This window comes from Penicillium robsamsonii (assembly GCF_028829455.1).
Source record: "Penicillium robsamsonii strain IBT 29466 chromosome Unknown utg000003l_segment0_segment0, whole genome shotgun sequence".
Lineage (NCBI taxonomy): Eukaryota > Fungi > Ascomycota > Eurotiomycetes > Eurotiales > Aspergillaceae > Penicillium > Penicillium robsamsonii.
Genome location: NW_026643221.1, coordinates 7,113,578 through 7,136,096, shown reverse-complemented (window position 1 = coordinate 7,136,096; position 22,519 = coordinate 7,113,578). Strand labels below are relative to the sequence as shown.

The 22,519-nt window shown below is 48.8% G+C and overlaps 12 protein-coding genes across 12 annotated transcripts; 7 read left to right on the top strand and 5 right to left on the bottom strand.

Moving 5' to 3' along the window:
* Positions 1 to 486: 486 nt before the first annotated feature.
* N7447_007465 (acyl--CoA ligase) lies at positions 487 to 2,312 on the top strand (the record flags this gene model as incomplete). The annotated part of the gene is made up of 3 exons (XM_057231727.1): positions 487 to 586; positions 664 to 1,299; positions 1,360 to 2,312. 3 exons carry the CDS (start codon positions 487 to 489, stop codon positions 2,310 to 2,312), a joined length of 1,689 nt encoding a protein of 562 aa, XP_057086817.1.
* A 177-nt stretch (positions 2,313 to 2,489) lies between these two features.
* N7447_007464 (uncharacterized protein) lies at positions 2,490 to 3,464 on the bottom strand (the record flags this gene model as incomplete). The annotated part of the gene is made up of 2 exons (XM_057231726.1): positions 2,490 to 3,058; positions 3,215 to 3,464. The coding sequence occupies 2 exons, from the start codon at positions 3,462 to 3,464 to the stop codon at positions 2,490 to 2,492; spliced, it is 819 nt and encodes a 272-aa protein (XP_057086816.1).
* Positions 3,465 to 3,893: 429 nt separating this feature from the next.
* On the bottom strand, positions 3,894 to 5,118 carry N7447_007463 (glycoside hydrolase family 28 protein; the record flags this gene model as incomplete). Its single annotated transcript, XM_057231725.1, has 3 exons — positions 3,894 to 4,352; positions 4,411 to 4,830; positions 4,888 to 5,118. 3 exons carry the CDS (start codon positions 5,116 to 5,118, stop codon positions 3,894 to 3,896), a joined length of 1,110 nt encoding a protein of 369 aa, XP_057086815.1.
* Positions 5,119 to 6,719: 1,601 nt separating this feature from the next.
* On the top strand, positions 6,720 to 7,034 carry N7447_007462 (uncharacterized protein; the record flags this gene model as incomplete). The annotated part of the gene is made up of 2 exons (XM_057231724.1): positions 6,720 to 6,764; positions 6,855 to 7,034. 2 exons carry the CDS (start codon positions 6,720 to 6,722, stop codon positions 7,032 to 7,034), a joined length of 225 nt encoding a protein of 74 aa, XP_057086814.1.
* A 215-nt stretch (positions 7,035 to 7,249) lies between these two features.
* On the top strand, positions 7,250 to 7,788 carry N7447_007461 (uncharacterized protein; the record flags this gene model as incomplete). The annotated part of the gene is made up of 2 exons (XM_057231723.1): positions 7,250 to 7,542; positions 7,596 to 7,788. 2 exons carry the CDS (start codon positions 7,250 to 7,252, stop codon positions 7,786 to 7,788), a joined length of 486 nt encoding a protein of 161 aa, XP_057086813.1.
* Positions 7,789 to 7,989: 201 nt separating this feature from the next.
* Positions 7,990 to 9,769, top strand: N7447_007460 (uncharacterized protein; the record flags this gene model as incomplete). The annotated part of the gene is made up of 4 exons (XM_057231722.1): positions 7,990 to 8,294; positions 8,361 to 8,790; positions 8,846 to 8,982; positions 9,037 to 9,769. The coding sequence occupies 4 exons, from the start codon at positions 7,990 to 7,992 to the stop codon at positions 9,767 to 9,769; spliced, it is 1,605 nt and encodes a 534-aa protein (XP_057086812.1).
* Positions 9,770 to 10,015: 246 nt separating this feature from the next.
* Positions 10,016 to 11,187, top strand: N7447_007459 (putative NAD binding Rossmann fold oxidoreductase; the record flags this gene model as incomplete). The annotated part of the gene is made up of 2 exons (XM_057231721.1): positions 10,016 to 10,342; positions 10,447 to 11,187. 2 exons carry the CDS (start codon positions 10,016 to 10,018, stop codon positions 11,185 to 11,187), a joined length of 1,068 nt encoding a protein of 355 aa, XP_057086811.1.
* A 512-nt stretch (positions 11,188 to 11,699) lies between these two features.
* N7447_007458 (inositol oxygenase) lies at positions 11,700 to 12,728 on the bottom strand (the record flags this gene model as incomplete). Its single annotated transcript, XM_057231720.1, has 2 exons — positions 11,700 to 11,756; positions 11,814 to 12,728. 2 exons carry the CDS (start codon positions 12,726 to 12,728, stop codon positions 11,700 to 11,702), a joined length of 972 nt encoding a protein of 323 aa, XP_057086810.1.
* Positions 12,729 to 13,478: 750 nt separating this feature from the next.
* Positions 13,479 to 14,538, top strand: N7447_007457 (putative glycerol dehydrogenase; the record flags this gene model as incomplete). The annotated part of the gene is made up of 3 exons (XM_057231719.1): positions 13,479 to 13,839; positions 13,896 to 14,276; positions 14,339 to 14,538. 3 exons carry the CDS (start codon positions 13,479 to 13,481, stop codon positions 14,536 to 14,538), a joined length of 942 nt encoding a protein of 313 aa, XP_057086809.1.
* Positions 14,539 to 16,526: 1,988 nt separating this feature from the next.
* N7447_007456 (uncharacterized protein) lies at positions 16,527 to 18,437 on the bottom strand (the record flags this gene model as incomplete). The annotated part of the gene is made up of 3 exons (XM_057231718.1): positions 16,527 to 17,458; positions 17,511 to 18,124; positions 18,205 to 18,437. 3 exons carry the CDS (start codon positions 18,435 to 18,437, stop codon positions 16,527 to 16,529), a joined length of 1,779 nt encoding a protein of 592 aa, XP_057086808.1.
* A 1,057-nt stretch (positions 18,438 to 19,494) lies between these two features.
* Positions 19,495 to 20,374, bottom strand: sidH (enoyl-CoA hydratase/isomerase family protein; the record flags this gene model as incomplete). Its single annotated transcript, XM_057231717.1, has 2 exons — positions 19,495 to 20,084; positions 20,146 to 20,374. 2 exons carry the CDS (start codon positions 20,372 to 20,374, stop codon positions 19,495 to 19,497), a joined length of 819 nt encoding a protein of 272 aa, XP_057086807.1.
* A 478-nt stretch (positions 20,375 to 20,852) lies between these two features.
* N7447_007454 (GNAT family N-acetyltransferase) lies at positions 20,853 to 22,241 on the top strand (the record flags this gene model as incomplete). The annotated part of the gene is made up of 2 exons (XM_057231716.1): positions 20,853 to 21,809; positions 21,870 to 22,241. The coding sequence occupies 2 exons, from the start codon at positions 20,853 to 20,855 to the stop codon at positions 22,239 to 22,241; spliced, it is 1,329 nt and encodes a 442-aa protein (XP_057086806.1).
* Between the last annotated feature and the right edge of the window lie 278 nt (positions 22,242 to 22,519).

The window sequence follows — 22,519 nt, the reverse complement described above, 5'->3', positions numbered from 1 at the left end:
GTTATGGACATTTCAATGTCACGTCGCTCCCCACAGAATCTCGCATTCACCAAATCTTGTAGTTTGATCGAGGTACTATATATTTCCTGCTTGCACTCATTGCTTTTCATCCGGCACTCGGGAAGATCTGTTACATATATATCCGCACAGGCGATCAAACCGCCGAGATCTCCGAGTGCCGATGCCAACAATGTCAACGATGTCAACGGGTATGCATTGAACATTGACAGAGCAGATGATTATTCGGATTAGTGCATAATAAATCTTTCAGTCTAATTACAAAAGCGCAAAATCCAACAAGCACTTGTAAATTCGGGTGGGCGGTCGGCTGAGTAATAATGCAAAGGCCGAGGCAAGCCGCGAGCCGAGAGTGCGGAGAAGGAACTCTAGGGGAACTCTTTAAGAACTCGGCTGTCCACCGTCTTTCTTTCATCTGACAATCCTTTTTGAGCCTCACATTTTTAGAACTAGCTTTATTTCCCTATAATGCCGGTCCCCTCCAATTACCCTCTGGTCGATATCCCAGAAGTAGACCTCTGGACCTTTCTATTTGAGCGCAAGGATAGAGCTTATCCAGATGATAAGAGTGCGTGTCCAATGATCCCAATGCTGCGCCGTTGAATACAGCATTTGTTTTGAATGTTCATACTGACACTCCACCAGTTCTCTACCAAGATGCTGATACCCAACGCCATTACACATACAAATCGCTCCGCGATGCCTCGCTAGATTTTGGCAAGGGCTTGAAAGCCGTTCATGAGTGGCGCAAGGGCGATGTACTGGCGCTCTTCACACCAAACAGCATCGACACCCCCGTGGTGATGTGGGGTACACTTTGGGCCGGCGGAATTATCTCGCCTGCGAATCCAGGTTACACGGTTGACGAGCTGGCCTTCCAGCTTAAGAACTCCGGTGCCAAGGGTCTTGTAACGCAAGCCCCGCTGCTGCCTGCCGCAAAGGAAGCTGCGAAGAGAGTCGGCATGTCTGAGGACCGCATTATTCTGATTGGAGACCAGCGTGATCCCAATGCGCGGATCAAGCATTTTACCTCTGTGCGCAATATCTCTGGCGCTACCCGCTACCGCAAACAGAAGATCAACCCTGCGAAGGAGGTGGCATTCTTGGTTTACTCGTCTGGAACTACTGGTGTGCCTAAGGGTGTCATGCTGTCGCATCGGAATATTGTTGCCAATATTATGCAGCAGGTCATTGGTGAGGGTGGAATGTTGAACTGGAATGGTGGTCATGATGGAAAGGGGGATCGCGTCCTGGCATTTTTGCCATTCTATCATATCTATGGTATGGCTTTCAAATCGCGTAGATTCTCGGATGGACAAGATACTAACTACAAGCCTCTAGGATTGACCTGCTTAATTACCCAAGCTTTATACAAGGGTTATCACTTGATCGTCATGTCGAAATTTGACATTGAAAAGTGGTGCGCACATGTGCAGAACTACCGCTGCACGTTCAGTTACATCGTCCCTCCCGTGGTGTTGTTGCTAGGCAAGCACCCCGTGGTCGATAAATATGACCTTTCAAGCCTTCGCATGATGAACTCCGGCGCGGCACCGCTCACCCAAGAGCTGGTCGAGGCAGTCTACTCCCGCATCAAGGTTGGTATCAAGCAGGGCTATGGACTCAGCGAGACCAGCCCAACTACACACTCCCAGCGGTGGGAGGATTGGCGCGAGGCTATGGGTTCCGTTGGTCGTTTGATGCCTAACATGGAAGCTAAATATATGACTATGCCCGAGGATGGATCCGAACCCCAAGAGGTCGCCGTGGGCGAGGTTGGCGAACTGTATCTAAGTGGACCTAACATTTTCCTGGGCTATCACGAGAACCCAGAGGCTACTAAGGGCTGCTTGTCTGAGGACGGGTGGTTCCAGACTGGTGACGTTGGCTACCAGGACGCCAAGGGCCATTTCTACATTACCGATCGTGTTAAAGAGCTTATTAAGTATAAGGGCTTCCAGGTGCCTCCTGCTGAGTTGGAAGGATATCTGGTTGACAACGATGCCATTGATGATGTTGCTGTCATTGGCATTGAGAGTGAGACCCACGGTTCCGAGGTTCCTATGGCTTGTGTCGTTCGCAGTGCGAAGAGCAAGGCTTCTGGAATAAGTGAGAAGGATGAAGCAGCGAACATTATCAAATGGCTGGATAGCAAGGTTGCCGGCCACAAGCGTCTGCGTGGTGGAGTGCAGTTTGTGGATGAGATCCCCAAGAACCCCAGTGGGAAGATCCTGCGTCGGATTCTGAAGTCGAAGTTCAAGGGGGCAGCCGAGGCACCCAAAGCCAAGCTGTAAATGAGTTCTCTTAGATAGACATACAATATGCACACACCTTAGATCTGTTCATGTTCATTCATATTCGTTTTCATACTTGAAAGATGTAAGACCCGAAAAGTATCTGTACCTATATCCAATCCCAGGCCCTTTCCTAGCTTGAAAACCTAGAGATTCGAGCCCGGACTCAATAATCCTTCAAGGGAAGAACCTCTTAACCATCCCCTCAACATCCTCCCCAGCAACAGCATCAATCTTCTCCCTCGCAACCCTCTCAACAGCCTCCTCAACGTCTTCCTCCCCATTAACAAGATCAATCCACCCTTCCGTATCAGCCCTGGAAAGCAAAAGATCTGCGACAATCGCCACATCCTCTCGAGTAACTGCCCCCCGACCCCAAGGCGTGATCCCCAGATCGACCTTCCGCGTCGCAGGCTGGTCGAGCAGGAGTCCAGGCCGCAGGTTAATAGCCTGGAAAGGCCGCGTTGGTCCAGGAGCACGCTTCCGCTGCACAGCCAGTGCTGTCATGTACTCGTCGGCTTCTTTCTTGGCTTTCGCGTAGGCCGGGATAATTTCAAAGTTGGTCCGCACTATCCCCGCCCATTGGTCGTCCGGCATCCAGCTCGGCTGATTGCGTCGGCTGCCGAGATACGACACCATGAGGAACTTGCTGATGCCCGGTGCGGCAAAGGAGGCAGTCATGAAGTGCTTCGCGGCTTCTTGGTCGATAGCGATTGTGCGTTCTGGGCCGCCTACGCCGCCCGCGCCTGTACAGTGTTAGTTTGTCTGGGGGAATTGTAGATTTTACATGGTGGATAGGGCAGTGCATATCCTTTCATTTCCTCGAATGGCTTATGTGCGTGTTCCATGGTTGTATGTTCACATAAGTGGGTGCGGGGTGAGGGGAGTGAGGGGTGCCATACCAGCCGACCAGACGACATAGTCCGGCCCAACCGTGTCGATGATTACTTGGGCATCTGAGGGACTCTTCACGTCCTCTAGATTAGAGAGTAGCACTTTGACGGTGCCCTTGTGACCTTGGCCTAGAGCTAGAATCTCGCTTTCGTGAGCGGGGTTGCGAACGACGCTGGTTACGCTCCAGCCCCGGTTGAGGAGGAGCGGAGTAAGGTGGAGGGCGACTTTGCCGTGACCGCCGAGTAGAAGGACGTGCATTTTGATGTGATTTGGATATGACTTTGTGTAGGAGAGAGAGTGAGAGAGGGAGAGAAGATGCTGAAGCGTTGGGAGTTATGATTGTTGGGGAAAGTGAGTTGCGTCATCAAAATGGATTCATCCTAAATGCTGAGTTTGGATTTCTAATTGCGAAATATTGTATAGAAATTTAATATACGAGTGAAGTGTGCTAATCTCAGATGTGTTTTATAGTGTTATAAATTAATATCAGATAGCTTCAGAAGGGTTCAAATTAAACCGTCTATAGATGGCTATATAAGTACAATGACCTCCAAAAAAGCAATCCAACTGACAGCATTTCACCTCCTCATCCCCTAGGCCATCTAATTAAAATTGTCTTGAAGATAGCCCGGTCTCTGCTTGGTTGATGGCATGCTATAGAGTGATCACCAGTTGATCCCCAGCAATCTAGCAAGAAGCGCCAGAAGGCACATTCTTGCACTTGCTGCTAGTCTTACCACCAGTGATAGAATTTCCAGACCAAGTCCAGTCAGAGCAGCTACCGCTACCGCAAAGAATGTAGACATCAGTAGCGCTGCTCGAAACAGTGCCGGTAACCTTCTCGACAGTCAGGCCGGTAATGGGGACACCGGTAGTGGGTTTGCCGGTAGGGCTGCCGTTCTCGTAATCTTGCTCGATAACGATACCGTATGAAGTGATCTTGGACAGCTCGATGTTGGAGAAGGTCACATCGGAGACTGAACCGGTAGCCTTGTAGATGGTCTTGACGCGCACGCCGTTGGCGGAGTTGGTCACGGTGGAGTCGGAGATGGTCACGTTCTTCACGACGTTGTTGTCACGTAAGCCAACGGATCCGATGGAGATACCGTGGCCGCCAGAGCAGTAACCACCGGTGAAGATGATGTTCTAGTAGATGACCGGGTTAGCTGATTTATCATGGTAGCAGTATCGTTTGACTATTTACCTCGCCAGAGTTGACAGCCAGACAGTCGTCCTGGTTCTTGATGTTGGCGTTGCTGATAGTGATGTAGGTACTCTCGCCAATGTCGAACGCATCGGTGTTGTGGCCACCATTCTTATCACCGTCCGAGTTGTCGATGGTGATGTGGTCGAGGACCAGGTTGTCGGCCTGGACACTGAAAGCCTGGACGGGGGTGTTCTTGACGTTCAGGCCGGTGATGGACGAGTGGTCCAGGGAGTGGGCGTAGAAGAACTTGGGCTTGGCCTTTCCGCCGTTGGTTCCCTTGGTGTCCCACCATCTGGCTCCGTCGGCGTTGATCACATGGCCTGCTTCGCCGCTGACCTCAATGTTTGAGCCAGAGAAGCGGATGAGGGGACCCTTCCACTCCTTATATCCGAAGGTGGTCTCTCCCTTGAAGATGACCTATACAAAAACTATTAGATCTTTGGTTCTTGGTGGTTGGATAACGGAGATATCTACCTTGGTGCCTTCCTTCAGGTTGGAAAGGTCGAGAGTCTTGCCGGCAGGGACCGCAATGTTGTCCAGCACAATGGTAGAACAGGACTTCTTGCCAGCACTGGCGCTAGCAGCGGAGTTAAACGTGCAAGTAGAGGAAGAGCGCTCAACGATCTCGGAAACACGAGAAGGAGCTGGGGCAGCGGACACAATGGCAGCGCCAAGGGCCAGCATGGAAACGAAAGATGTACGCATATTGAAGTAAATATCCGATCAACAGATAAGTAAAGAGAGTGTAAATGTTCGGGACTAGCCCAATTTCGTGCAATAGGAAATGAGAAAAGAATGAATGAATGGATGGGTTTGAATAAGCTATTTCATGGAGCTTGGCCTTGATATTTAAATGCTTGGTCTGCACGGTATTCTGCTTAGATCCCCTACGCTAGTCTCCTTATGAAACCGGACTATCGCCATATTCCATGAGGTTGACCCCTGTACACAGTCGGAGCACTCAGTGGATTAATTCAGGAGCCCAGGGTGGCATTGGATTAATCTATTAGTGTTACCTACACCCAACCTGGAAATTCTCCGAAACATTCAGATCCACCGAGTCTAAAGCCCTACGAAATAACGATGCCGGAAAAATTAATAATCGGAATATCATCGGCTAAATTGGCCGAGACATATTGGTTTCAGTTTGGGACGAACTGATCATTGTCCAATGAGGATGTAGAATTTATATATCTGCAAACTATATTATGCGCCGTCGAAAGTCATGTGGAGCTCCATTAAGCTTGTGTTTCACGCCAAGCACTTAATTCCAATTGCTTGATACCGGGCTCAACAGATGCAGACCCAGGGAAGATATTGTGGCACTGAAACAAAAGTCTACTCCTTTTATTCAGAATGCGTGTTTTGTTTGATTGGTGCCCTATAAGGCAAAAAATGCCATAAATCAAGATGCTTCGAGGTTGTATCTACCTAATTACCCCTAATCTGAGCATGTAGTCATGGACACGCATTATAATCAAGTGAATCGGACAGAAAAGACTTTTTTTTTTGCTAAACCTGCCGAGGTAATGATGTGATGGTTGTGTTGTTGCTTACATCTAAGTCCATGGAGGAGGTCTGAACGAAGATTCTCCGTTTTGGCTTGCTACAGGGCGTGTAGAACCAAAGGTGGTGTTAACCGTTGTGACATAGACATCAGAATAACCAAAAAGGCGAGGCAACCATGTCAGCGATGGTTCGTTTGGAGATTAACACTTTGCAAAGCTGATCTTGGGTGACAACATTGGAAACTAGGATAATCTGGCTCCAGGGTTAGAAATGTAGGGACTACAACCATCTTCCTACCACGTTATATTTCGCAATTAGGCATCGTGATGGGCTCAAATCGCTCGAGAGCATATCGGCGTTAGAAGCGTACGATAAAAAAAGGTATTCATCTGCACTAGATCCGACTTATGGGTATCAGCTGTCACTACCTACATAGTAGTCCCGTAGATACTCCTGACTTTACGTCATGCCTTCTTGGCGATAGCAACGACCATTGCAACTATTGTCACATAGAGTTACCACGCTTGATTATATCAAGTCCACAATGATTAGGTCAATTCAGGCTACTCAGCGCTTAGATTTGGGGGACACCCAACCGTTAAATTTGATTTTACTACGGACAGAGGAAACAGAGTACTGACCATAGATAAACTCGCTTTTTACACTGATGTAGGTACCTTTCGGGCCATCGTTCCTTCCGGTGCGTCCACAGGTGCGAATGAAGCTATTGAGCTGCGAGATGGAGATGTCTCTGCATAATTGATTCTCTTCTTAAGGATCTGGATGGCACGAAAAACATGACGAAGCTCAGGGCACATGCTAGAGCGGGTGCAGCCCATACAGTACATTGGAACTAAGATGAACGAGTGAAAATGATAGCTGATACATAGTTAGGGAATTCCGTTGTACGAGTCTCTTCAACGTGAGTCTAGAACAAAAAGGCCATTCGTGATACTAGTGCTGTTCTCCAATATCTTGAATGGAGGTGTGCATTTAGGGAACAAGATGGCTTTTCAAGGGACTATGGTCGCTCCTGTTGGGGCGTCCTCTTTCATGAAAGCAGTATAAATCTGGAGCGAAGTTTACCAGCAACTGAAGAAGATCATCGTTGAGAAATTTGGACCATCTGGTTAGCATACCTTCTCGCAATATCTTGAACATTACTGATTATCTCAAGCTACCGGCATTGGGGACGAAGGGGGATTTGCACCATAGATTTCCCAGCCTCATGAGGCACTAGAACTCCTGGTTGAAGCTGTCTCTCTTGCTGGATATACCGGCAAAATTAAATTCGCCATTGATCCAGCATCGAGCGAATTCTTCCGGGATGGCAGTTATTGGGTTTACAGACAAATCGAACCTGCACAGCCCAGAACAACTTAGAGAACCGTATCACTCATTGTGGCAAGATTATCCCATCGTTCTACTAGAAGACCCGTTCGCCGAAACCGATTGGAATAGGTGGATCGAATTCAACAAAGAATATCCAGTTAAACTGGTTGGGGACGATTTACCTGTCACGAATACGGAATATGTGCAGGAGGCAAAGGATAAGAAAGCATGCAATTCTATGCTGCTCAAAATCAATGAAATAGGCACCATTTCCGAAGCAATTGAGGCGTGGGTACCCTTATACCCCCCTGAGGATTTGGAAACAATCTAATTATCCATAGGGCGAACTTGGCCTATAGTTTTGATTGGGGTGCTTTCATATCTCATCGGTCTGGTGGGACGACTGATGACTTTATTGCTGATTTGGTAGTTGGATTGAGAACAGGCCATAATCTGGGGCACCATTGCCATAATTGGCTCATGGATATCGAGGATCTTTTGAGCGAATGCCTTCATGCTCTCAATTTAGGGTAGCATGTAAAATTTGAAGGCATTGAGAATTCCAGATATTTAATCAAAATACATGTATGAATCCAACATGCTGCTTCCATTTTCTCCATGTGTTGGTGGGAATTACCGAGGTCGGGCTTCTCCGCGTCTGAGCGGCCCCCCTTCTCATCCCCGGACTTCCACCTGGGCCATTATGCTCTAACTTGATATCAACAACCACCCAACATGTCCGCCGCGGACAAGCTCCCAGTCCCAGGGGATACGCTGGAACTTCCACCTCGCGCCGTACGCGACGTCCTCCGCGTTTGCCTCAGCGCCAAAGAATACCGATTCCTGCACGAATCAGTGATCAAACGCGCCCCTGCCGTTCAAAACAAGCTACCATCTCCATCTCGCTACGATGCCATCGCTCGCCCGAAGAATCGACATGGTGAAGCTGCTATTCGCTCATCGCTGCGAGTCTTCGTCGGCTCTGGAGTCGCGTTGAAGTTGGCGGATCTGTTGATTACTCGGTTCCAAGGCGCTCCACAGTAAGATCAATTTAATCTACTAAGAGAGGAGTCTCTTAGGAATAAGCACTAATGCTGGCTCTACAGGAAAAAGACCCGAACCCCCCTCCTCCGATCTCCCAAATTCCGTCTCTCCATCTCCCTCTCCCTCCTCCTCCTCATCCATCGCCTCCTCTACCGCTTCCTCATCCGTCTGCGAGCCAACCTCCGCACTGACGATGCAAAGCCGTTCAGAGAGCGCAACCCGCGTGTCTCGCGAGCGCTGACCTCGCGCTTCGCGCCAGCGATCGGCGCAAGTCTGGCGGGTTTCGCCCTAGGCATCTGCCCGCAGGACCAACTTCGACTGACTGCGGCGATTTACACAAGCACTAGGAGTTTGGAATTCCTCTTTAATGTCCTGGACTCTAAAGGCTGGCTGGATAAGCGCCCGTGGTGGTTCGGCAGCTGGCTGTTGATGCCCATCTCATTTGCGCAGCTCTTCCATGCCTTTGTGTTTGATCGCGAGACTACACCTAATGTTTGTGGTCGGAAATTTCTCGGTTTGAGTTACGGTCGCTAATTTGATGCCATAGTGGTTTGGAAATGTGATTTTGAGGCTCTCGCCGAGTTACATCCAAGGCCGACCGGAGTCGCTCCCGGCCAACGTCGCCTGGCCCGAGAAGGAAGAGATTGTGAACTCTCTTGCCTCTATTGCTGATCTCCGCTGGCCGTATGTTTGAATCTGAGTCCGTTAATCAGTATAGCGGTCGCTAATATGACACAGGGCATTCGTTTCTCCAATCCTACACCCCGGCGACCCCAACACCTTACCGTCATCGGTGGCTTCCATCTCCCCAATCACTGGACCGGCACACCCTGCAATCTCAAGTCTATCATGCGCTCTTTTGCACCCAAACCTCCCGAACTGCAACACAGCATTCTTGCATCATATTCTTCTTTCTGTACCGCCGCTTGCGCGGTTCCTCACGACGGTCACTCTGGCACTTTCGATCCCCAAATTTAAGAGCATTCTGCTTCAGCCTATTTCATCAGTGAACACCATCTCAAAGCGTATTATCACCATGACAGCGGTTCTTGCTGCTGCAAGTGGCTCAGCCTGGGGTAGTGTCTGTCTCCTGAACAACAACTTACCCCGAACAACGCTTCCCACCAAGCGATTCTTCCTTAGTGGAGCACTAGGCGGTCTACCATTTTTGTTCCTGGGCAATAGCCGCAGCAAGTTCCTCTGGTTCTTCCGGGCCGCTGTTGATTCGGCATACAAGACCGGGGTCAAGCGTGGACTATGGAAGGGCCGAAGAAGCGGTGAGCTATTGTTATTTGTTATGTCCTGGGCGCTTATGGGGTCGATCCTTGAGGCGAACCCCGAGGCCGTGCAGGGTGGTGGACTGCGTAAGGCTCTGGGTTGGCTAAGAGGTGATGGATTTGCGGATCCAGTGGATGTTGCGAAACGCAAATTGCGACGGGAATCGAAGAAACCCGACACGGAAGTGAATTAACGACCTCTTTTATGCCCCGAGGTCATAATATTGGAGTTCGGTGTGGAATTCACTTTCCGACCCCACGTTTGCGGAGATGATCTTCGGAGACTGGCCTCCGCATTTAGCTCTGACTTTATAACAGCCCAGTTTCAAAAATCCCCTTTATTAGCAATTGATTTCTATTTTTCCTTGACATTCTTGACATTCTTGACATTCTTCATCTTCCGGATCTCCTTCACCGTCTTGACCTATAAATTTTACATAATGACGGCCCAAAGATTGAAGATCGGCTGTGCTGGTCTAGGCCGTATGGGCAAGCGCCATGCCCTGAACTTTTTGCAGCGTACTCCCCGAGCCGAGCTTGTGGCTGCCAGCTCCCCTGACCCCGTCGAACTCGAATGGGCCAAGATTCACCTCGAGCCCTTTGGTGTACGCCTGTACCAGAACTACGACGACATGCTCAAGCATGAAGGTCTAGTTGCCGTGGTGGTTGCATCGGCAACTGCAGTACATGCCGAGCAGGCAATCAAGGCAATTGAAGCCGACAAGCACGTTCTTTGCGAGAAGCCTATCTCTACAAGCATTGAAGTGGTAAGTTGTATTTTGAATCCATCTCAACCCCAATCAGTCTAGTCTACCATATACAAAGAACCAAACAATGAAAACCAAGAACTAACAATCCACCTCTTATACAGTCCCAATCCGTCATCGACGCAGCAGCCAAGAAGCCACACCTCAAAGTGATGTGCGGTTTCTCCCGACGCTTCGACAAGTCCTACCGAGACGCATACCAGAAGATGCAGTCAGGAGCAATCGGCACTGCATCAGTACTCCGCAGCCAAACCTGCGACAAACTCGACCCAAGCGGGTTCTTCGTCGCATACGCAGAGTTCTCCGGCGGGATCTTTGTCGACTGCTCCATCCACGATATCGACCTGACACTCTGGTTCTTCGGGGACGACTGCAAAGTGAAGTCCGTATCAGCTGTAGGCATTACAGCCGTCGAGCCCGATCTGCGCAAGCACAATGACCGCGACAATGCCGTCGGCTTGGTCGAGTTCTACGACGGCCGTATGGCCTTTTTCTATGCTTCCCGCATGATGGCTGCCGGCCAGGAGGATGTTACGGAGATCATTGGCACAAAGGGAAAGCTGGCGGTGAACACTCAGCCGGCGATGAACCATGTTAATATCTTTGATGAGTCCGGGGTGAGGAGGGAGATCCCTCAGACCTACTATGATCGCTTTGAGTATGCGTTTGTTACCGAGGCTAATGAGTTCTCGGCTGCTTGTCTTGATAATACTGCGTTGCCTATCGATCTTAACAATGCTGTTAAGGCTGTGAGGATTGGCGCTGCTCTGCAGGAGTCGATGATTACACAGAAGAAGATTTTCTTCGATGAGGATGGGAACCGGTCAGAGTTGGCTCGTTTGTAGATAATCTGTGATGTTTATTGAGTCTTTGGATACACCGTATATGTTGAATGCTGTTATCCCAATACCCTTTCAAAAATAAGACGATATCTGACTTCAATATGAATGTAACTTGTATTTTGGTTTAAAGTAGACTCTAACTCTACTTGTGGTAATATCGATGGAAATTTATTGAACTTCCAGCGGTTCATTGGACTCACTCAGGTGAGCGGGCTGTCCTTTGCACAGTGGCATTTTAGTGACTTTAATATCAATTTGAATCCAGCATACTTATTCACTTCCTAGCGTACAAGATGGTTCGTTGAAGAGCTGATTATTTTCGTCACTGTTAATCTAGTTTCTGCATTTGATTGCCTGGAATGATTCCGAGGCTGGGAAAGTAGTAGGATTTCTAACGCTAATTGAATGTGATCGCATGTATCGCGGTTATTTTCGTGGCACTGGAAGGGGGACAAAGGGGAATCATGAAATAATGTGTGTAGAATAAAGACGCATGAAGGGCAATTCGTAGGCTTTTACCACTTCAGGACCTTGGTGGGGAAGTACTCGTTGATGAGCTCCATGTAGTAGGGCTAGAAAGAAACAAGTTAGCCTCGAATGCACAAGTAATTAGCGGAAGTCAAACATACCTTCAACTCCTCAACACTGGGAATTCCATCGCTCTTGCTGTACAAGTCGTAAGGGTTGAAAGCCCTAACAGCACGCAGCATATCACGGTCGTGGTCATTCATCAACTCATGGTATGCACCGGCGCTGTGCCAAGGATAGAAAGAGTGATAGCGGATCATAGCGAGTGCCTCATCGGGGAGGGTCGATTGTTCCTTGGCGAGGTGGTAGAGGTACTCATCGTGGCCCCAGGAGAGCATGACCTTATCGAGACCACAGCCGGGTGTGTAGATACCAAACTTAGTATCGTAAATCTTGTGGCCGAAATCCTCATTATCGCGGAATGAGTCGCGGCCGTAGACGATTCTCTCGTCGAAGCCACAGCCGACGGGGAAAGTGTCGCCGACAACGTCCCATTGGCCTTCGGCATCGAAGAAAAAGAGGAGCTTGCCTAGATCGTGGATAAGACCGGTCAGCTGCATCCAGCGGGGCTTGCCATCGCGGCGAATGGCCTCGGCGGATTGCAGTAGGTGCTCGATCTGAGAAAGGCTGGTGTCGGGGTCTGACTCGTCGATCAGGGTGTTAAGTTTCTCCATGGCTTCCCAGACGGTCATTTCGGCGCGCGTCTTGCTGTGGAAGTCATGACGGGCCTTGAGATTGTATGCGACGGTTTGCTTGGTGTGTTGTTCCTTGTAGAAGTTCTTGACCCGGTCGCTGGCGTCTTCGTACTGGCGGAAATTGGTCTTGTCTTTCTCCTTGTCGAACTCGGACTCTTCGTAAAGACCTTTCTCTTCGGCCTCTTTCTTTTCAGCCTCGCGCTTCTTCATGTCTTTGAGAACGTTGATTTCATCAATAGCGTCTGACAGTTCTTCGAGTGCCTGGCCATCCCGCTTCTTGAAGACAGGGGAGGCCTGTGGGGAGATGGCGACTGGTGCCATTTCGACTGTGGGAGAGAAGTAGCGTCCCTTCGATGTTATAATATGTGAGATCGAGGCTTAAAAATTGCTAAATGAGATTGTAATGATCAAATTGGAAAAGTCTGGAGTTATAAAAGAAGTTGACCCCAGGATGTCCAGTGTATATATAGGGTCGAGGCTCCAGGGAATATCGCGTGTAGATTTCCGATGTAAGCGATTGTGTGAGGATTCTCCCCAGTCCCATTTGCCTGATTTGCCATTATGTCGATGTACTATAAATGCGGGATGAAAAATCGTGAAACACCACGGATTCTGGCTTCCGCGCCGATGAATATCTGGGTTGCTCTCCAAAAGGACGATGATGATTGGCAGTCATAGCGACCCCACGACTCCAAGCTAGCCATGCGGAGTGGCTGTGATGTCAAGTGGAGAGAAATTATTCAAACTGGAAGACGGTTTCCGCTGGTCTGCTGATTTGTTCTCTAAATATTGGTCTGACGGTTATTGTGGATGTTCACTTCTCTTTTTGAGATGACGGAGATAATATAGAACTCCTGGAATATTCCATCGAAGATCAAAAGTCCTAGAAGATCAAAAGCCCTGGTGATTGATGGAAAAAATCGCCGACTTTCTTGGCCAGGATGGGAATAGCCCCGCGTGGGGGTTGCCCTATGCTTTGTAAACCTCCCCCGCCTTTATATTTCATCGGACCATTTCAACTTCATTCTGTTTGTATTCCTTCTAAATAATCTTCTGATATATAAATTCACAATGGCTGCCTGCGATACCCGTTTCAAGCTCAACACTGGCGCTGAGATCCCCGCACTCGGCCTGGGAACATGGCAATCCCAACCCGGCGAGGTTGCGCGCGCAGTATTCCACGCTATCAAGGTGGGATACCGTCACATTGACGCCGCTCTTTGTTACGGCAATGAGAACGAAGTCGGTCAGGGTATCAAGGAGGCCATTGACGCCGGCATTGTCAAGCGCGAGGATCTCTTCGTGACCACCAAGCTGTGGTGCTCCTACCACTCCCGTGTTGAGGAGGGCCTTGAGCAAAGTCTGAAAGACCTTGGACTCGAATATGTCGACCTTTATCTGATGCACTGGCCCCTGGCAATGAACCCCAAGGGTGGGTTGAGTTTCTTCAAATATGTAGATTCGAGGCGCTGACCACTTCCACCACAGGCAACCACAACCTCTTCCCCAAGCTCGCTGATGGCTCGCGGGACATTGTCCACAGCCACTCCCACGTTACTACTTGGAAGAGTATGGAGAAGCTTGTCGGTACCGGCAAGGTCAAGGCCATCGGTGTTTCCAACTACAGTGTCAAGTTCCTCGAGGAACTCCTCCCCCAGGCCACCATTGTCCCCGCTGCCAACCAGATCGAGAACCACCCTTTGCTCCCCCAGCAGGAGATTGTCGACTTCTGCAACAAGGCTGGCATCCACATCACTGCTTACAGCCCACTGGGTAGCACCGGAAGCCCGCTGTTCACTGCTGAGCCCATCGTGGCCGTCGCCGAGAAGCGCGGGGTTACCCCGGCTACTGTTTTGCTCAGCTGGCACAGTAAGTATTTCTCATGGTTCCGCACCCTAGACCGGATAAAATGTATTAACTGATTATCCTAGTCGCCCGGGGCTCTTCAGTGTTGGCCAAGTCCGTCACCCCTGCCCGCATCGAGGCCAACCGTGCCGACTTGATCCACTTGGACGCCGAAGATATGGCTACCCTTCGCAAGTACAGCGATGGCCTTCAGGCCGAGGGCAAGCTCCAGCGCTTTGTCTACCCTCCGTTCGGTGTCAACTTTGGCTTCCCCGATAAGCAGTAAGCTTTCTTTGCACCTGAAATAATGGTCGATAATCCTGCTGCACGTATATAGAGGATCGGTGCGTTTGCCTTTGATGACATAGATACCAAAATGGAAGATTTATGATTTCATGAATGACAATGGATACTTGAACTGTAGAATGCCATATGTAAGTAGATTGTCGATTTCAGTCGCTGGGAGATTTTAAAAGTTGGGTAGAGTGTTTTCAGAGTCTAGTAGGCCTGCCTATATAGCCTGCTATGGTGGCTGGATATACGTATGTATCGGCGATTTCCTTTCAACAATGAGACCAGCATTTTGACAACCACGTCCATGGATGGTAGGTATATCATTATATCATTGAGGATTAAGTCTCGGTGACGTCAAAGAGGAAACATATCAATGATAACCAAGATATGCCCTGTATAAATCTCATCAATGTCCCACCTCAATTCTCTCCACGAGATCAGAAAAATATACGAGTGATCCTGAGATGGAGGATTGGGAGCTGCTGTGTTCTTTTGTCACAAGACTGAATAATAGACCGGACGGGATATAAATCTGGATATACTGATATCTACTCCTATAACATTGTTTTCTAATGCCATCGTCGTCGTCTTCTTTTTGTTTATTTCTGTTTCTGCTACCGAAACAAAGAACGAGTCATTATCATTCCCAAGCACACTAGGAATTATATCTAGTGCTACCTGGTGTCCAACAGATTTCGAACTAGTGGTAAGAGCCATCCGAGAAGAAAAAGGCATCCAGCAAGGCACAATTCTTTTTGCCAAGCAGTCGGAACTATGCTACCAGCTTGCTGCTTCCGAAGTACGTAATACAATGTCTAGGGATGAAGCCGCCGAAAGCGGACATCCACAGGGGACCATGGGCTGTGGTTTGGTGGGTCGTGTGTCTCGCTATCCGCCGAAGGTCTTCGGATCAGATAAAAACGCCGCAGGGCGCTAAAAGAACCCAGACCAGGAGCCAAATCTAATCAGATGATCAGACAAATTATCAGATTCGATACCATTCGGACCGTTTTGAGGATAAATGAACCAGAGGGGCATCCGGATGCGCCTGGGTACGCGGCCATATCCACCCAGCAACATGGTAGAAGCTCGGCTTGATTTTCCGTTGGAGGAAATATTCCTTGGAGATCACACTGAGCCTAGCTACCCGACTATTATTGCTTTGCTAAGTGAAACACTGTGGATCGAGATTTCCGAGCCATGTGTGATCTGGCCGGTTTGAGCCGAAAGAAAAGGAGATTTCTCGGACGCCGCGCAAAAACAGCCAAGACTGGACCTGGGGGGAAAAAGTTATCAGATCTTTTTGGTCCCTGGTTCCACCATAGAGTGGATGGGCTCTAGTCCTGCGTGGATCTGGCGGGTTCAAATGACACTGGGCTTCGTAAACTGCAGAGGTAAGAGATATGTACATGTATGTATGTATTGCTTCCCATATAATTTACTTATGGAGACTAGTTTCACACGTATATTACCTACATACTAGCGGTATATTACAGTAATTTACTTAAAACACTCCGTATAATATTACCTTTTACATACCATACCGCCGTTCTCCCAGTAAACGGAAACAACATTGAAACACCAAGCGAGCTGCCGGTCGCTGAAAACTCGGTGCTCCTGTTCTTGGTATACGAACTTCAAGAGTATGTATGCACGGAGTATAAACGTTTGATGTGAAAGTTGGATGCTTGGCATAATAATCACGCTGTCCAGCCCTGGCATACAGCCTTGGGAGGCTCATATTATTAATAAAAGCTCGTTGCCAAGAGAGCTCTACAAATTACAATGGAAATGTTGATTTTGATAGTCATAACATTCTGAATTCTGATCGTCATGTGAATATAATTAGATAATAGGGTACAAAGAATAAAGCCGTTCGATAACTCCCTCCAGGTAGCTAGTCGTGTTTTGGATATAAGAGGAAATGGATCATCAACAATATCGTTGTCAAATGTTTTCCTAGAGGCGAAGGCAAATACCTTAGAAGACGGTACCTTTGACCTGAGCAACCTTCTTCAGGTTGATATCCCGGATCATGAGGGTCCAGAAGATGCACAGACCCATGAGACCAGTGCCGACAGCAAGCATTCTTGTCTGAGAATAGGCGTACGCTTCCTGAATAGCCAGTCTCGCCGTGGACCCGACCGGATATTCCAGCTGCTTGTCAAGACCCTCGTAAATCGCATCGATGTCCCCCATCGCAGACTGTGGAAGCCTCATCTCAAGGGCTTTGTAGAATGTGTTGGTCCAGATCGCGGCGCAAATAGTAGAGCCGGCAGCATTACCGACAGTACCCACGACGTTCAGCAGAGCAAGGACAGTTGCGACGTGCTGGTGATCGGCAGCAGCCAAGATAGCAAGCTGCTCAACAATGATGAAGACAGATCCACCAATAGAGATGAAAATCTGACACATGACAAGATATCCAACAGATTGATTGGGACGGCGGAAGTGAATCATCAATCCCTGAGCAAAGATGTACAGCGGGACAGCAATGTAGAGAGTCCACTTGAAACGGCCGGTTCTGCGAATGACGAAACCGACTCCGAGCAAAAGGAAGCCGGAGACCACGTCGAAAGTGTTGCTAACGTACCCGGCCTCAGAGATGCTGAGGTCGTTGACTACCTGCAAAAAGGATGTATAGTAGTTGTTCCAGCAGTAGTAAGAGAGCTGGTATGTTGCGTCGAGCAAGCATGCACCGATGATAGTTCGATCAGTCAACAGACTGAAGTTGAACATTGGTGTGGGCGCAAAGCGGAACTCCCAAACGAGGAAGACGGCAAGCATAACAAATCCGAGCACAATCATGGCAATGATGTAGCCTGATGCCCAGCCGTTAGGAGCGTAAGTCGAAATGCTGAATGGAAGGAGGAAGATTGTAAGGCCAATAGAGAACACAAAAACACCAAACACTATGCAAGTTAGTATTTCACAAGGTCTAATCCTTTGGGAATGTTCACTCACAATCGAACTCCTTGGTATAGAACCAGATGCTTTGAAGGAAGGACCGGCCGCTACGCGCCTTGACTGCAAGGCCGTTCTGATGGGCCTTCTTAAGGTTGCTCTTCAAGATGAAGTAAAGAGGGGAGGCAACAATGGGGAAGATGATGGAGAATGCGCCAAAGGCCCACCGCCAGCTGATATCTTTGTAGAAGCCCTCAGCAGCCTTGGGGCCAGCGAACGCTGTGATGATGTATGGCGAGGAGGTGAAAGCGTAGGCCAAACCTCGATTCTTGAGCTTGGAAATGTCGGCGGTGATAACATCTACGCAGTATGTCATACCTCCGAATCCAATGCTGTAGAAGACATAGGCAGCGCAGAAGGTGGGAAGGTTGTGGCACACAGCCATAAGGACCAGACCGAGAGTAGCAAAAACGGTCATGGCCAGGAAACCTTCTGCGCGGCCCCAAACGTCCATAACCTTGGCCGTGGGGATGTACACTGCGGCCGTCATGGCGTCTGCGACAATGTAGATGACGTTCAGCAGGGAGTGGCTCTCGAAGTCACTAGTGACATAACCGAGCAAACTGTAGTTAATGGTGGATTGCATGGCATTGACGAAGTACAAGAACCAGATGCTATTGAAGATTCACGTTAGTAAACAAGCTGGGTTTAACACGGGCCGATCGCGGGTCGGGTTCAAAAGATAGAAGCTTACTTTACAAAGACCGCAATTAGCATGGTCTTCGTCCAGCTCAAAGTCATAGCCTCGACATCTTTGACACCCTGCTGTGCATCTTCAGTGGGAACTTCAGGGTTTTCCGCATTGGCTACAGCAACAGGCTCGGTGGGCAGTTCGCTCTTTTTTTCGTCAGTGGCCACAGCGACTTGAGTGACAGACTCCTGGGTCGATGACCGCCGGAAGGCAGATCGGAATCTGGAAAGGCCCATGTCGTTGAGCTGGAAATAAAAAGTAGGTTGAAGGTACCCCCAAAAAAAACAACAGAGCCCCCGGGAAACCCTTGCCCTTATAGTAAATTAGTAAATATAATCTTCCAGATCCAGCGCTTTTTTTTTTAAAGGAAAAAAAAAAAAAACACCCGAACTCGGTAGCTTGGTACACTCTTGGAAGGCTAATGCACGCCACACTGTGAGAAATAAACCAGTAGGAAAAGTCTTGGCGACGTCTCAGCGTTCATTCGCTGGATAATCAAGTAACCGAGATTTCTTTCCCTCCTCTGTAGGGCTTCTTTGCACAGGCCATGTGTCACCCCACTTGAGGCGTTGACTAGAATGGGACATTCCGAAGGAAGAATCTAATCAGATTGCCTGGATGATTCATACCGGATAGATGCAGCGAAGGTCAACCGGGGATGAAACACCTTCTAGCTTCAAGCAGCTCGTAGAGGCTTCCTGTTGAGGTAATTAATATGGGAGACGAGCTTGGCATAGCTTGGCACTGATAATGTTCTCGTACCGCGACAAGAGCCGGAAAAAGAATTAAGAAAAAGTATGTACTATTAATTGAATGAGATTGGGTCATTGTATTTGAGCTTTGGGGGCCATCACTAAAGGCTACTAAACGCGCTACGTCGAGGTTTATGCGGACTTACCCGGCCAATATCTGTACTTCATAGATACTAGCAATATGTAATATATGTATTCATGTATTATACTAATTTCAATGAAACGCACGATAGAGATTTCAGAACGTCTAGATTAGTGGCAGACTCCAGGTGAGAAGATATATCTAGTTATTTGCATCTGTACTTTGATGCTCACATCTTCCTCTAGTTCAAAGTTCTTCCAACGTGCATCCTGTATTCGACCTATACATTGCACCAAAAGAAAAAAAAATAAACAAGAGTAATTAATTACATCGCGTTACAGTTAATCAGATAAGTACATGCCCCACTACTAACCATGGCACGGCCGTACGATAGTGGGAACTAATTGCGCCACCCAATCTGATTACAGAGTAGTGTGTGTGGAGTTTTTCTGTTTTCTCTCACAGCTTCGAATTCTTCCAGCTTGGTGACCGCTTTTCCACAAATGCCTGGATGCCTTCGGCAAAGTTAGGACCCCCAACCAACCGAGGATACCACTGATCCGCCAGATCTGATACAGTATCCTCCACACTACCAGCTTCCCAACTCATTCGAACACCCAGACGGCCAACAATAAGGGAATCAGGGCTGTTTTTGCACATGACTTCGGCAACTTCAACTGCTGCTCGGACAACATCGGCCGGTGAATTCACCACTTGACTGATCAGACCCCAGTCATGTAGCGTTGTGGCGCTCACATTCCTGCCAGTAAGCACGAGATCCATGGTGCGTTGCAGTCCAATGGTGCGGGTCAATCGCGGCAAACATCCGGCCACTGGCACGATTCCTCGCTTCACCTCCGGAAGGGAGAAAATGGCGGAGGATGAGGCTAAGATAAGATCGCAATTTGCCACCATCTCGAAGCCTCCGCCCATGCAAATGCCGTTTACGGCGGCGATGATCGGTTTCTTGCCGGTCCGGCGAGGCAATCCCGCCAGGCCTGGGGCGGACATGTCATTGACGATACCGGCCTTGTTCATTGCATTCCATTCTTTTCACTTCAGTCAGACTTTATATTCGATATTTTGGGTGATAGAAGAGAAGAAACCCACCTCCTAGATCAGCCCCTGTACAGAAGGCTCGCCCAACACCGGTGATTATGGCGACCCATAAGCTTTCATCTTCATCAAAGAGCTCCCAAATCTTGGCAATCTCTCGACTTGTAGCTTTGTCGATGCAATTTAACTTGTCCGGTCTATTGATTGTGACCTGGACAACCCGTTCATGTGGAAAAGAGATATAGAAATTCTCATGATTCAAGGGACCTGATCGTAAAGACATGATGAATTGTGAAGAATATGCACAGTATTGTGACTAATTCAACTTTAGGCTTTGTTTTTGTATTTTCTCTTGGGCTGGGCTAAGGATTATGTATTGTTATTAGTAGGGGAAGCTCGGTCGCAGAAGGCTTCCACGGAACCTCGGAAGTTTACTCCATAGGCGATATCGGTATTTTCTCCGTACATAATATTGTACGGAGTACAATTGTAAATATTTGAAAATAACAGCCCCATAGGGCGATCAATTCCGGCTCATGTATCCTCTCTGAAACAAAAAATTTGCTTTGGGATCTTTTACTGTGAGAAAGGATTCGGCCTCGGTTACTATCTCCTTGATTGATTATCCTTAGCCTTTTCGGGGTGTGACCTACATATAATCCGATTGCGCAGGGCGGGGAGCTCTCTTTTTTCTTTACCCCAAAACTCCAATTCCTTTGTAATTCTTGATCCTACCCTTGACGATCGAGAAATTTACGACAATGGCCTCAAAATCACACCAGTATCCTTTGGTAAAGTTACCACATCCTTATCTGACCGCATATCGTGTGAACACTGTCGCTGGATCAACACCGGCAAAGCGCAACTTGACACTTGAGGAGCAGCCCGTAAAGGGCCAGTCTTTGCCTGAACAGCTACACTCAGACTTGCTTTCATGGCTCGACTTGACATTCATTCCCAAGACTGAACAGCCACCTATCTCAGATAACACTCCCTGGGGTCGCGCACGTCGCAGTCCCCAGACTGTCTTCGAGTGGTCAGGGAACAGCGCCCCTTCTTTGGGTCAAATTTGGAACGTGATTCACGCCATTTACCTTGGATACCCAGCAATCGAATACTTCAGACTGACTCTGTCCGGTGCAGGGCAAGAAGTCATCCAAAATGAGCTTCTTACCACCGGGTTGGCAATCAAGCACCCGAGAAACCTGCGTGACAGAGAAAACAAGGCTCTGCAATTCGATGATTTGCTGATCCTCCGAAGCGCCTTCTGGCAAGGTGCTGCTTCTCCAATGGGCCCTCGTCCCATCTGGGTGGTAGGAGATGGCACAGACGGCCCCATGCGGGAGCCTTTGTCTCAATATCCCATCATGCCGGAGAACTATCAAGTCACAAACAAGTTCCCCGAGGAGCCTGTATATACCCGCCACCCAACTCGCCGGCCCAAGCCGCACCCCGGATCCATTGCCTACAGTCGTTACATCCCAGAGATCAACGAGCACTTCTCACTCGAAGTCGTTGACTGGGAAAGTTCGGAGCACGTCCAGCTGTTTAACAAGTGGCAGAATGACCCGCGTGTTGCCGCAGGCTGGAATGAGACTGGAACTATCGAACAGCACACCGAGTATCTGCGCAAACTGCACTTTGACCCCCACGTATTGTGCTTGTTCGGGCGCTTCGATGATGCTCGCTTCTCGTATTATGAGCTGTACTGGTCAAAGGTAAATTCCCTGACTCCATCGCGCTTTAGCCAGGCATTGATACTAACACCTTGTCTACAGGAGGATCACTACGGCGCCCACTACGATGCTGGAGACTATGATCGCGGCCGTCACTCTCTCGTCGGCGATGCCAGCTACCGAGGTGCACACCGCGTAAATGCGTGGTACTCGAGCTGCATCCACTATGTCTTCTTGGACGATCCCCGGACCGCTAATGCTGTCGGCGAGCCCAAGGCCACCGGCGCGACCATCTTGTCCTACGAGAACGCGCAGGGTCTCACAATTGGCAAGTACGTCGATCTCGGACATAAGCGATCGGTGCACTCGATTTGCAGTCGCGAAAAGTGGTTCCAATTGTGTCCTCTATTTTGGGACGGGCGCGAGCGACCTTTAGAATCTGCTGATCGCGCCGCGTGGAATGCCAAGCTGTAAATTGGCTTGACCTTTCTTCACTCTCGACTCAGTGCTTGACTTGGGATCGGCAAAACTTACAATATACAATGTACAAAATTTTATGACATATTCCCGAGGTCCTTTTTTTTCATTTGCCGTCATCATCCCGAGACAAGAAGTGGGGGTAACTCGCGTTGCCCCACCTTGAGCTTCCTTGTTGGGGCAGTAACGCGTTGTCAACTCCGTTTTGCCCCAATCAATCAGATAATCTTTGGGTTTTTTTTTAAAAAGAATTGCATGCTATTACGGGACCCACT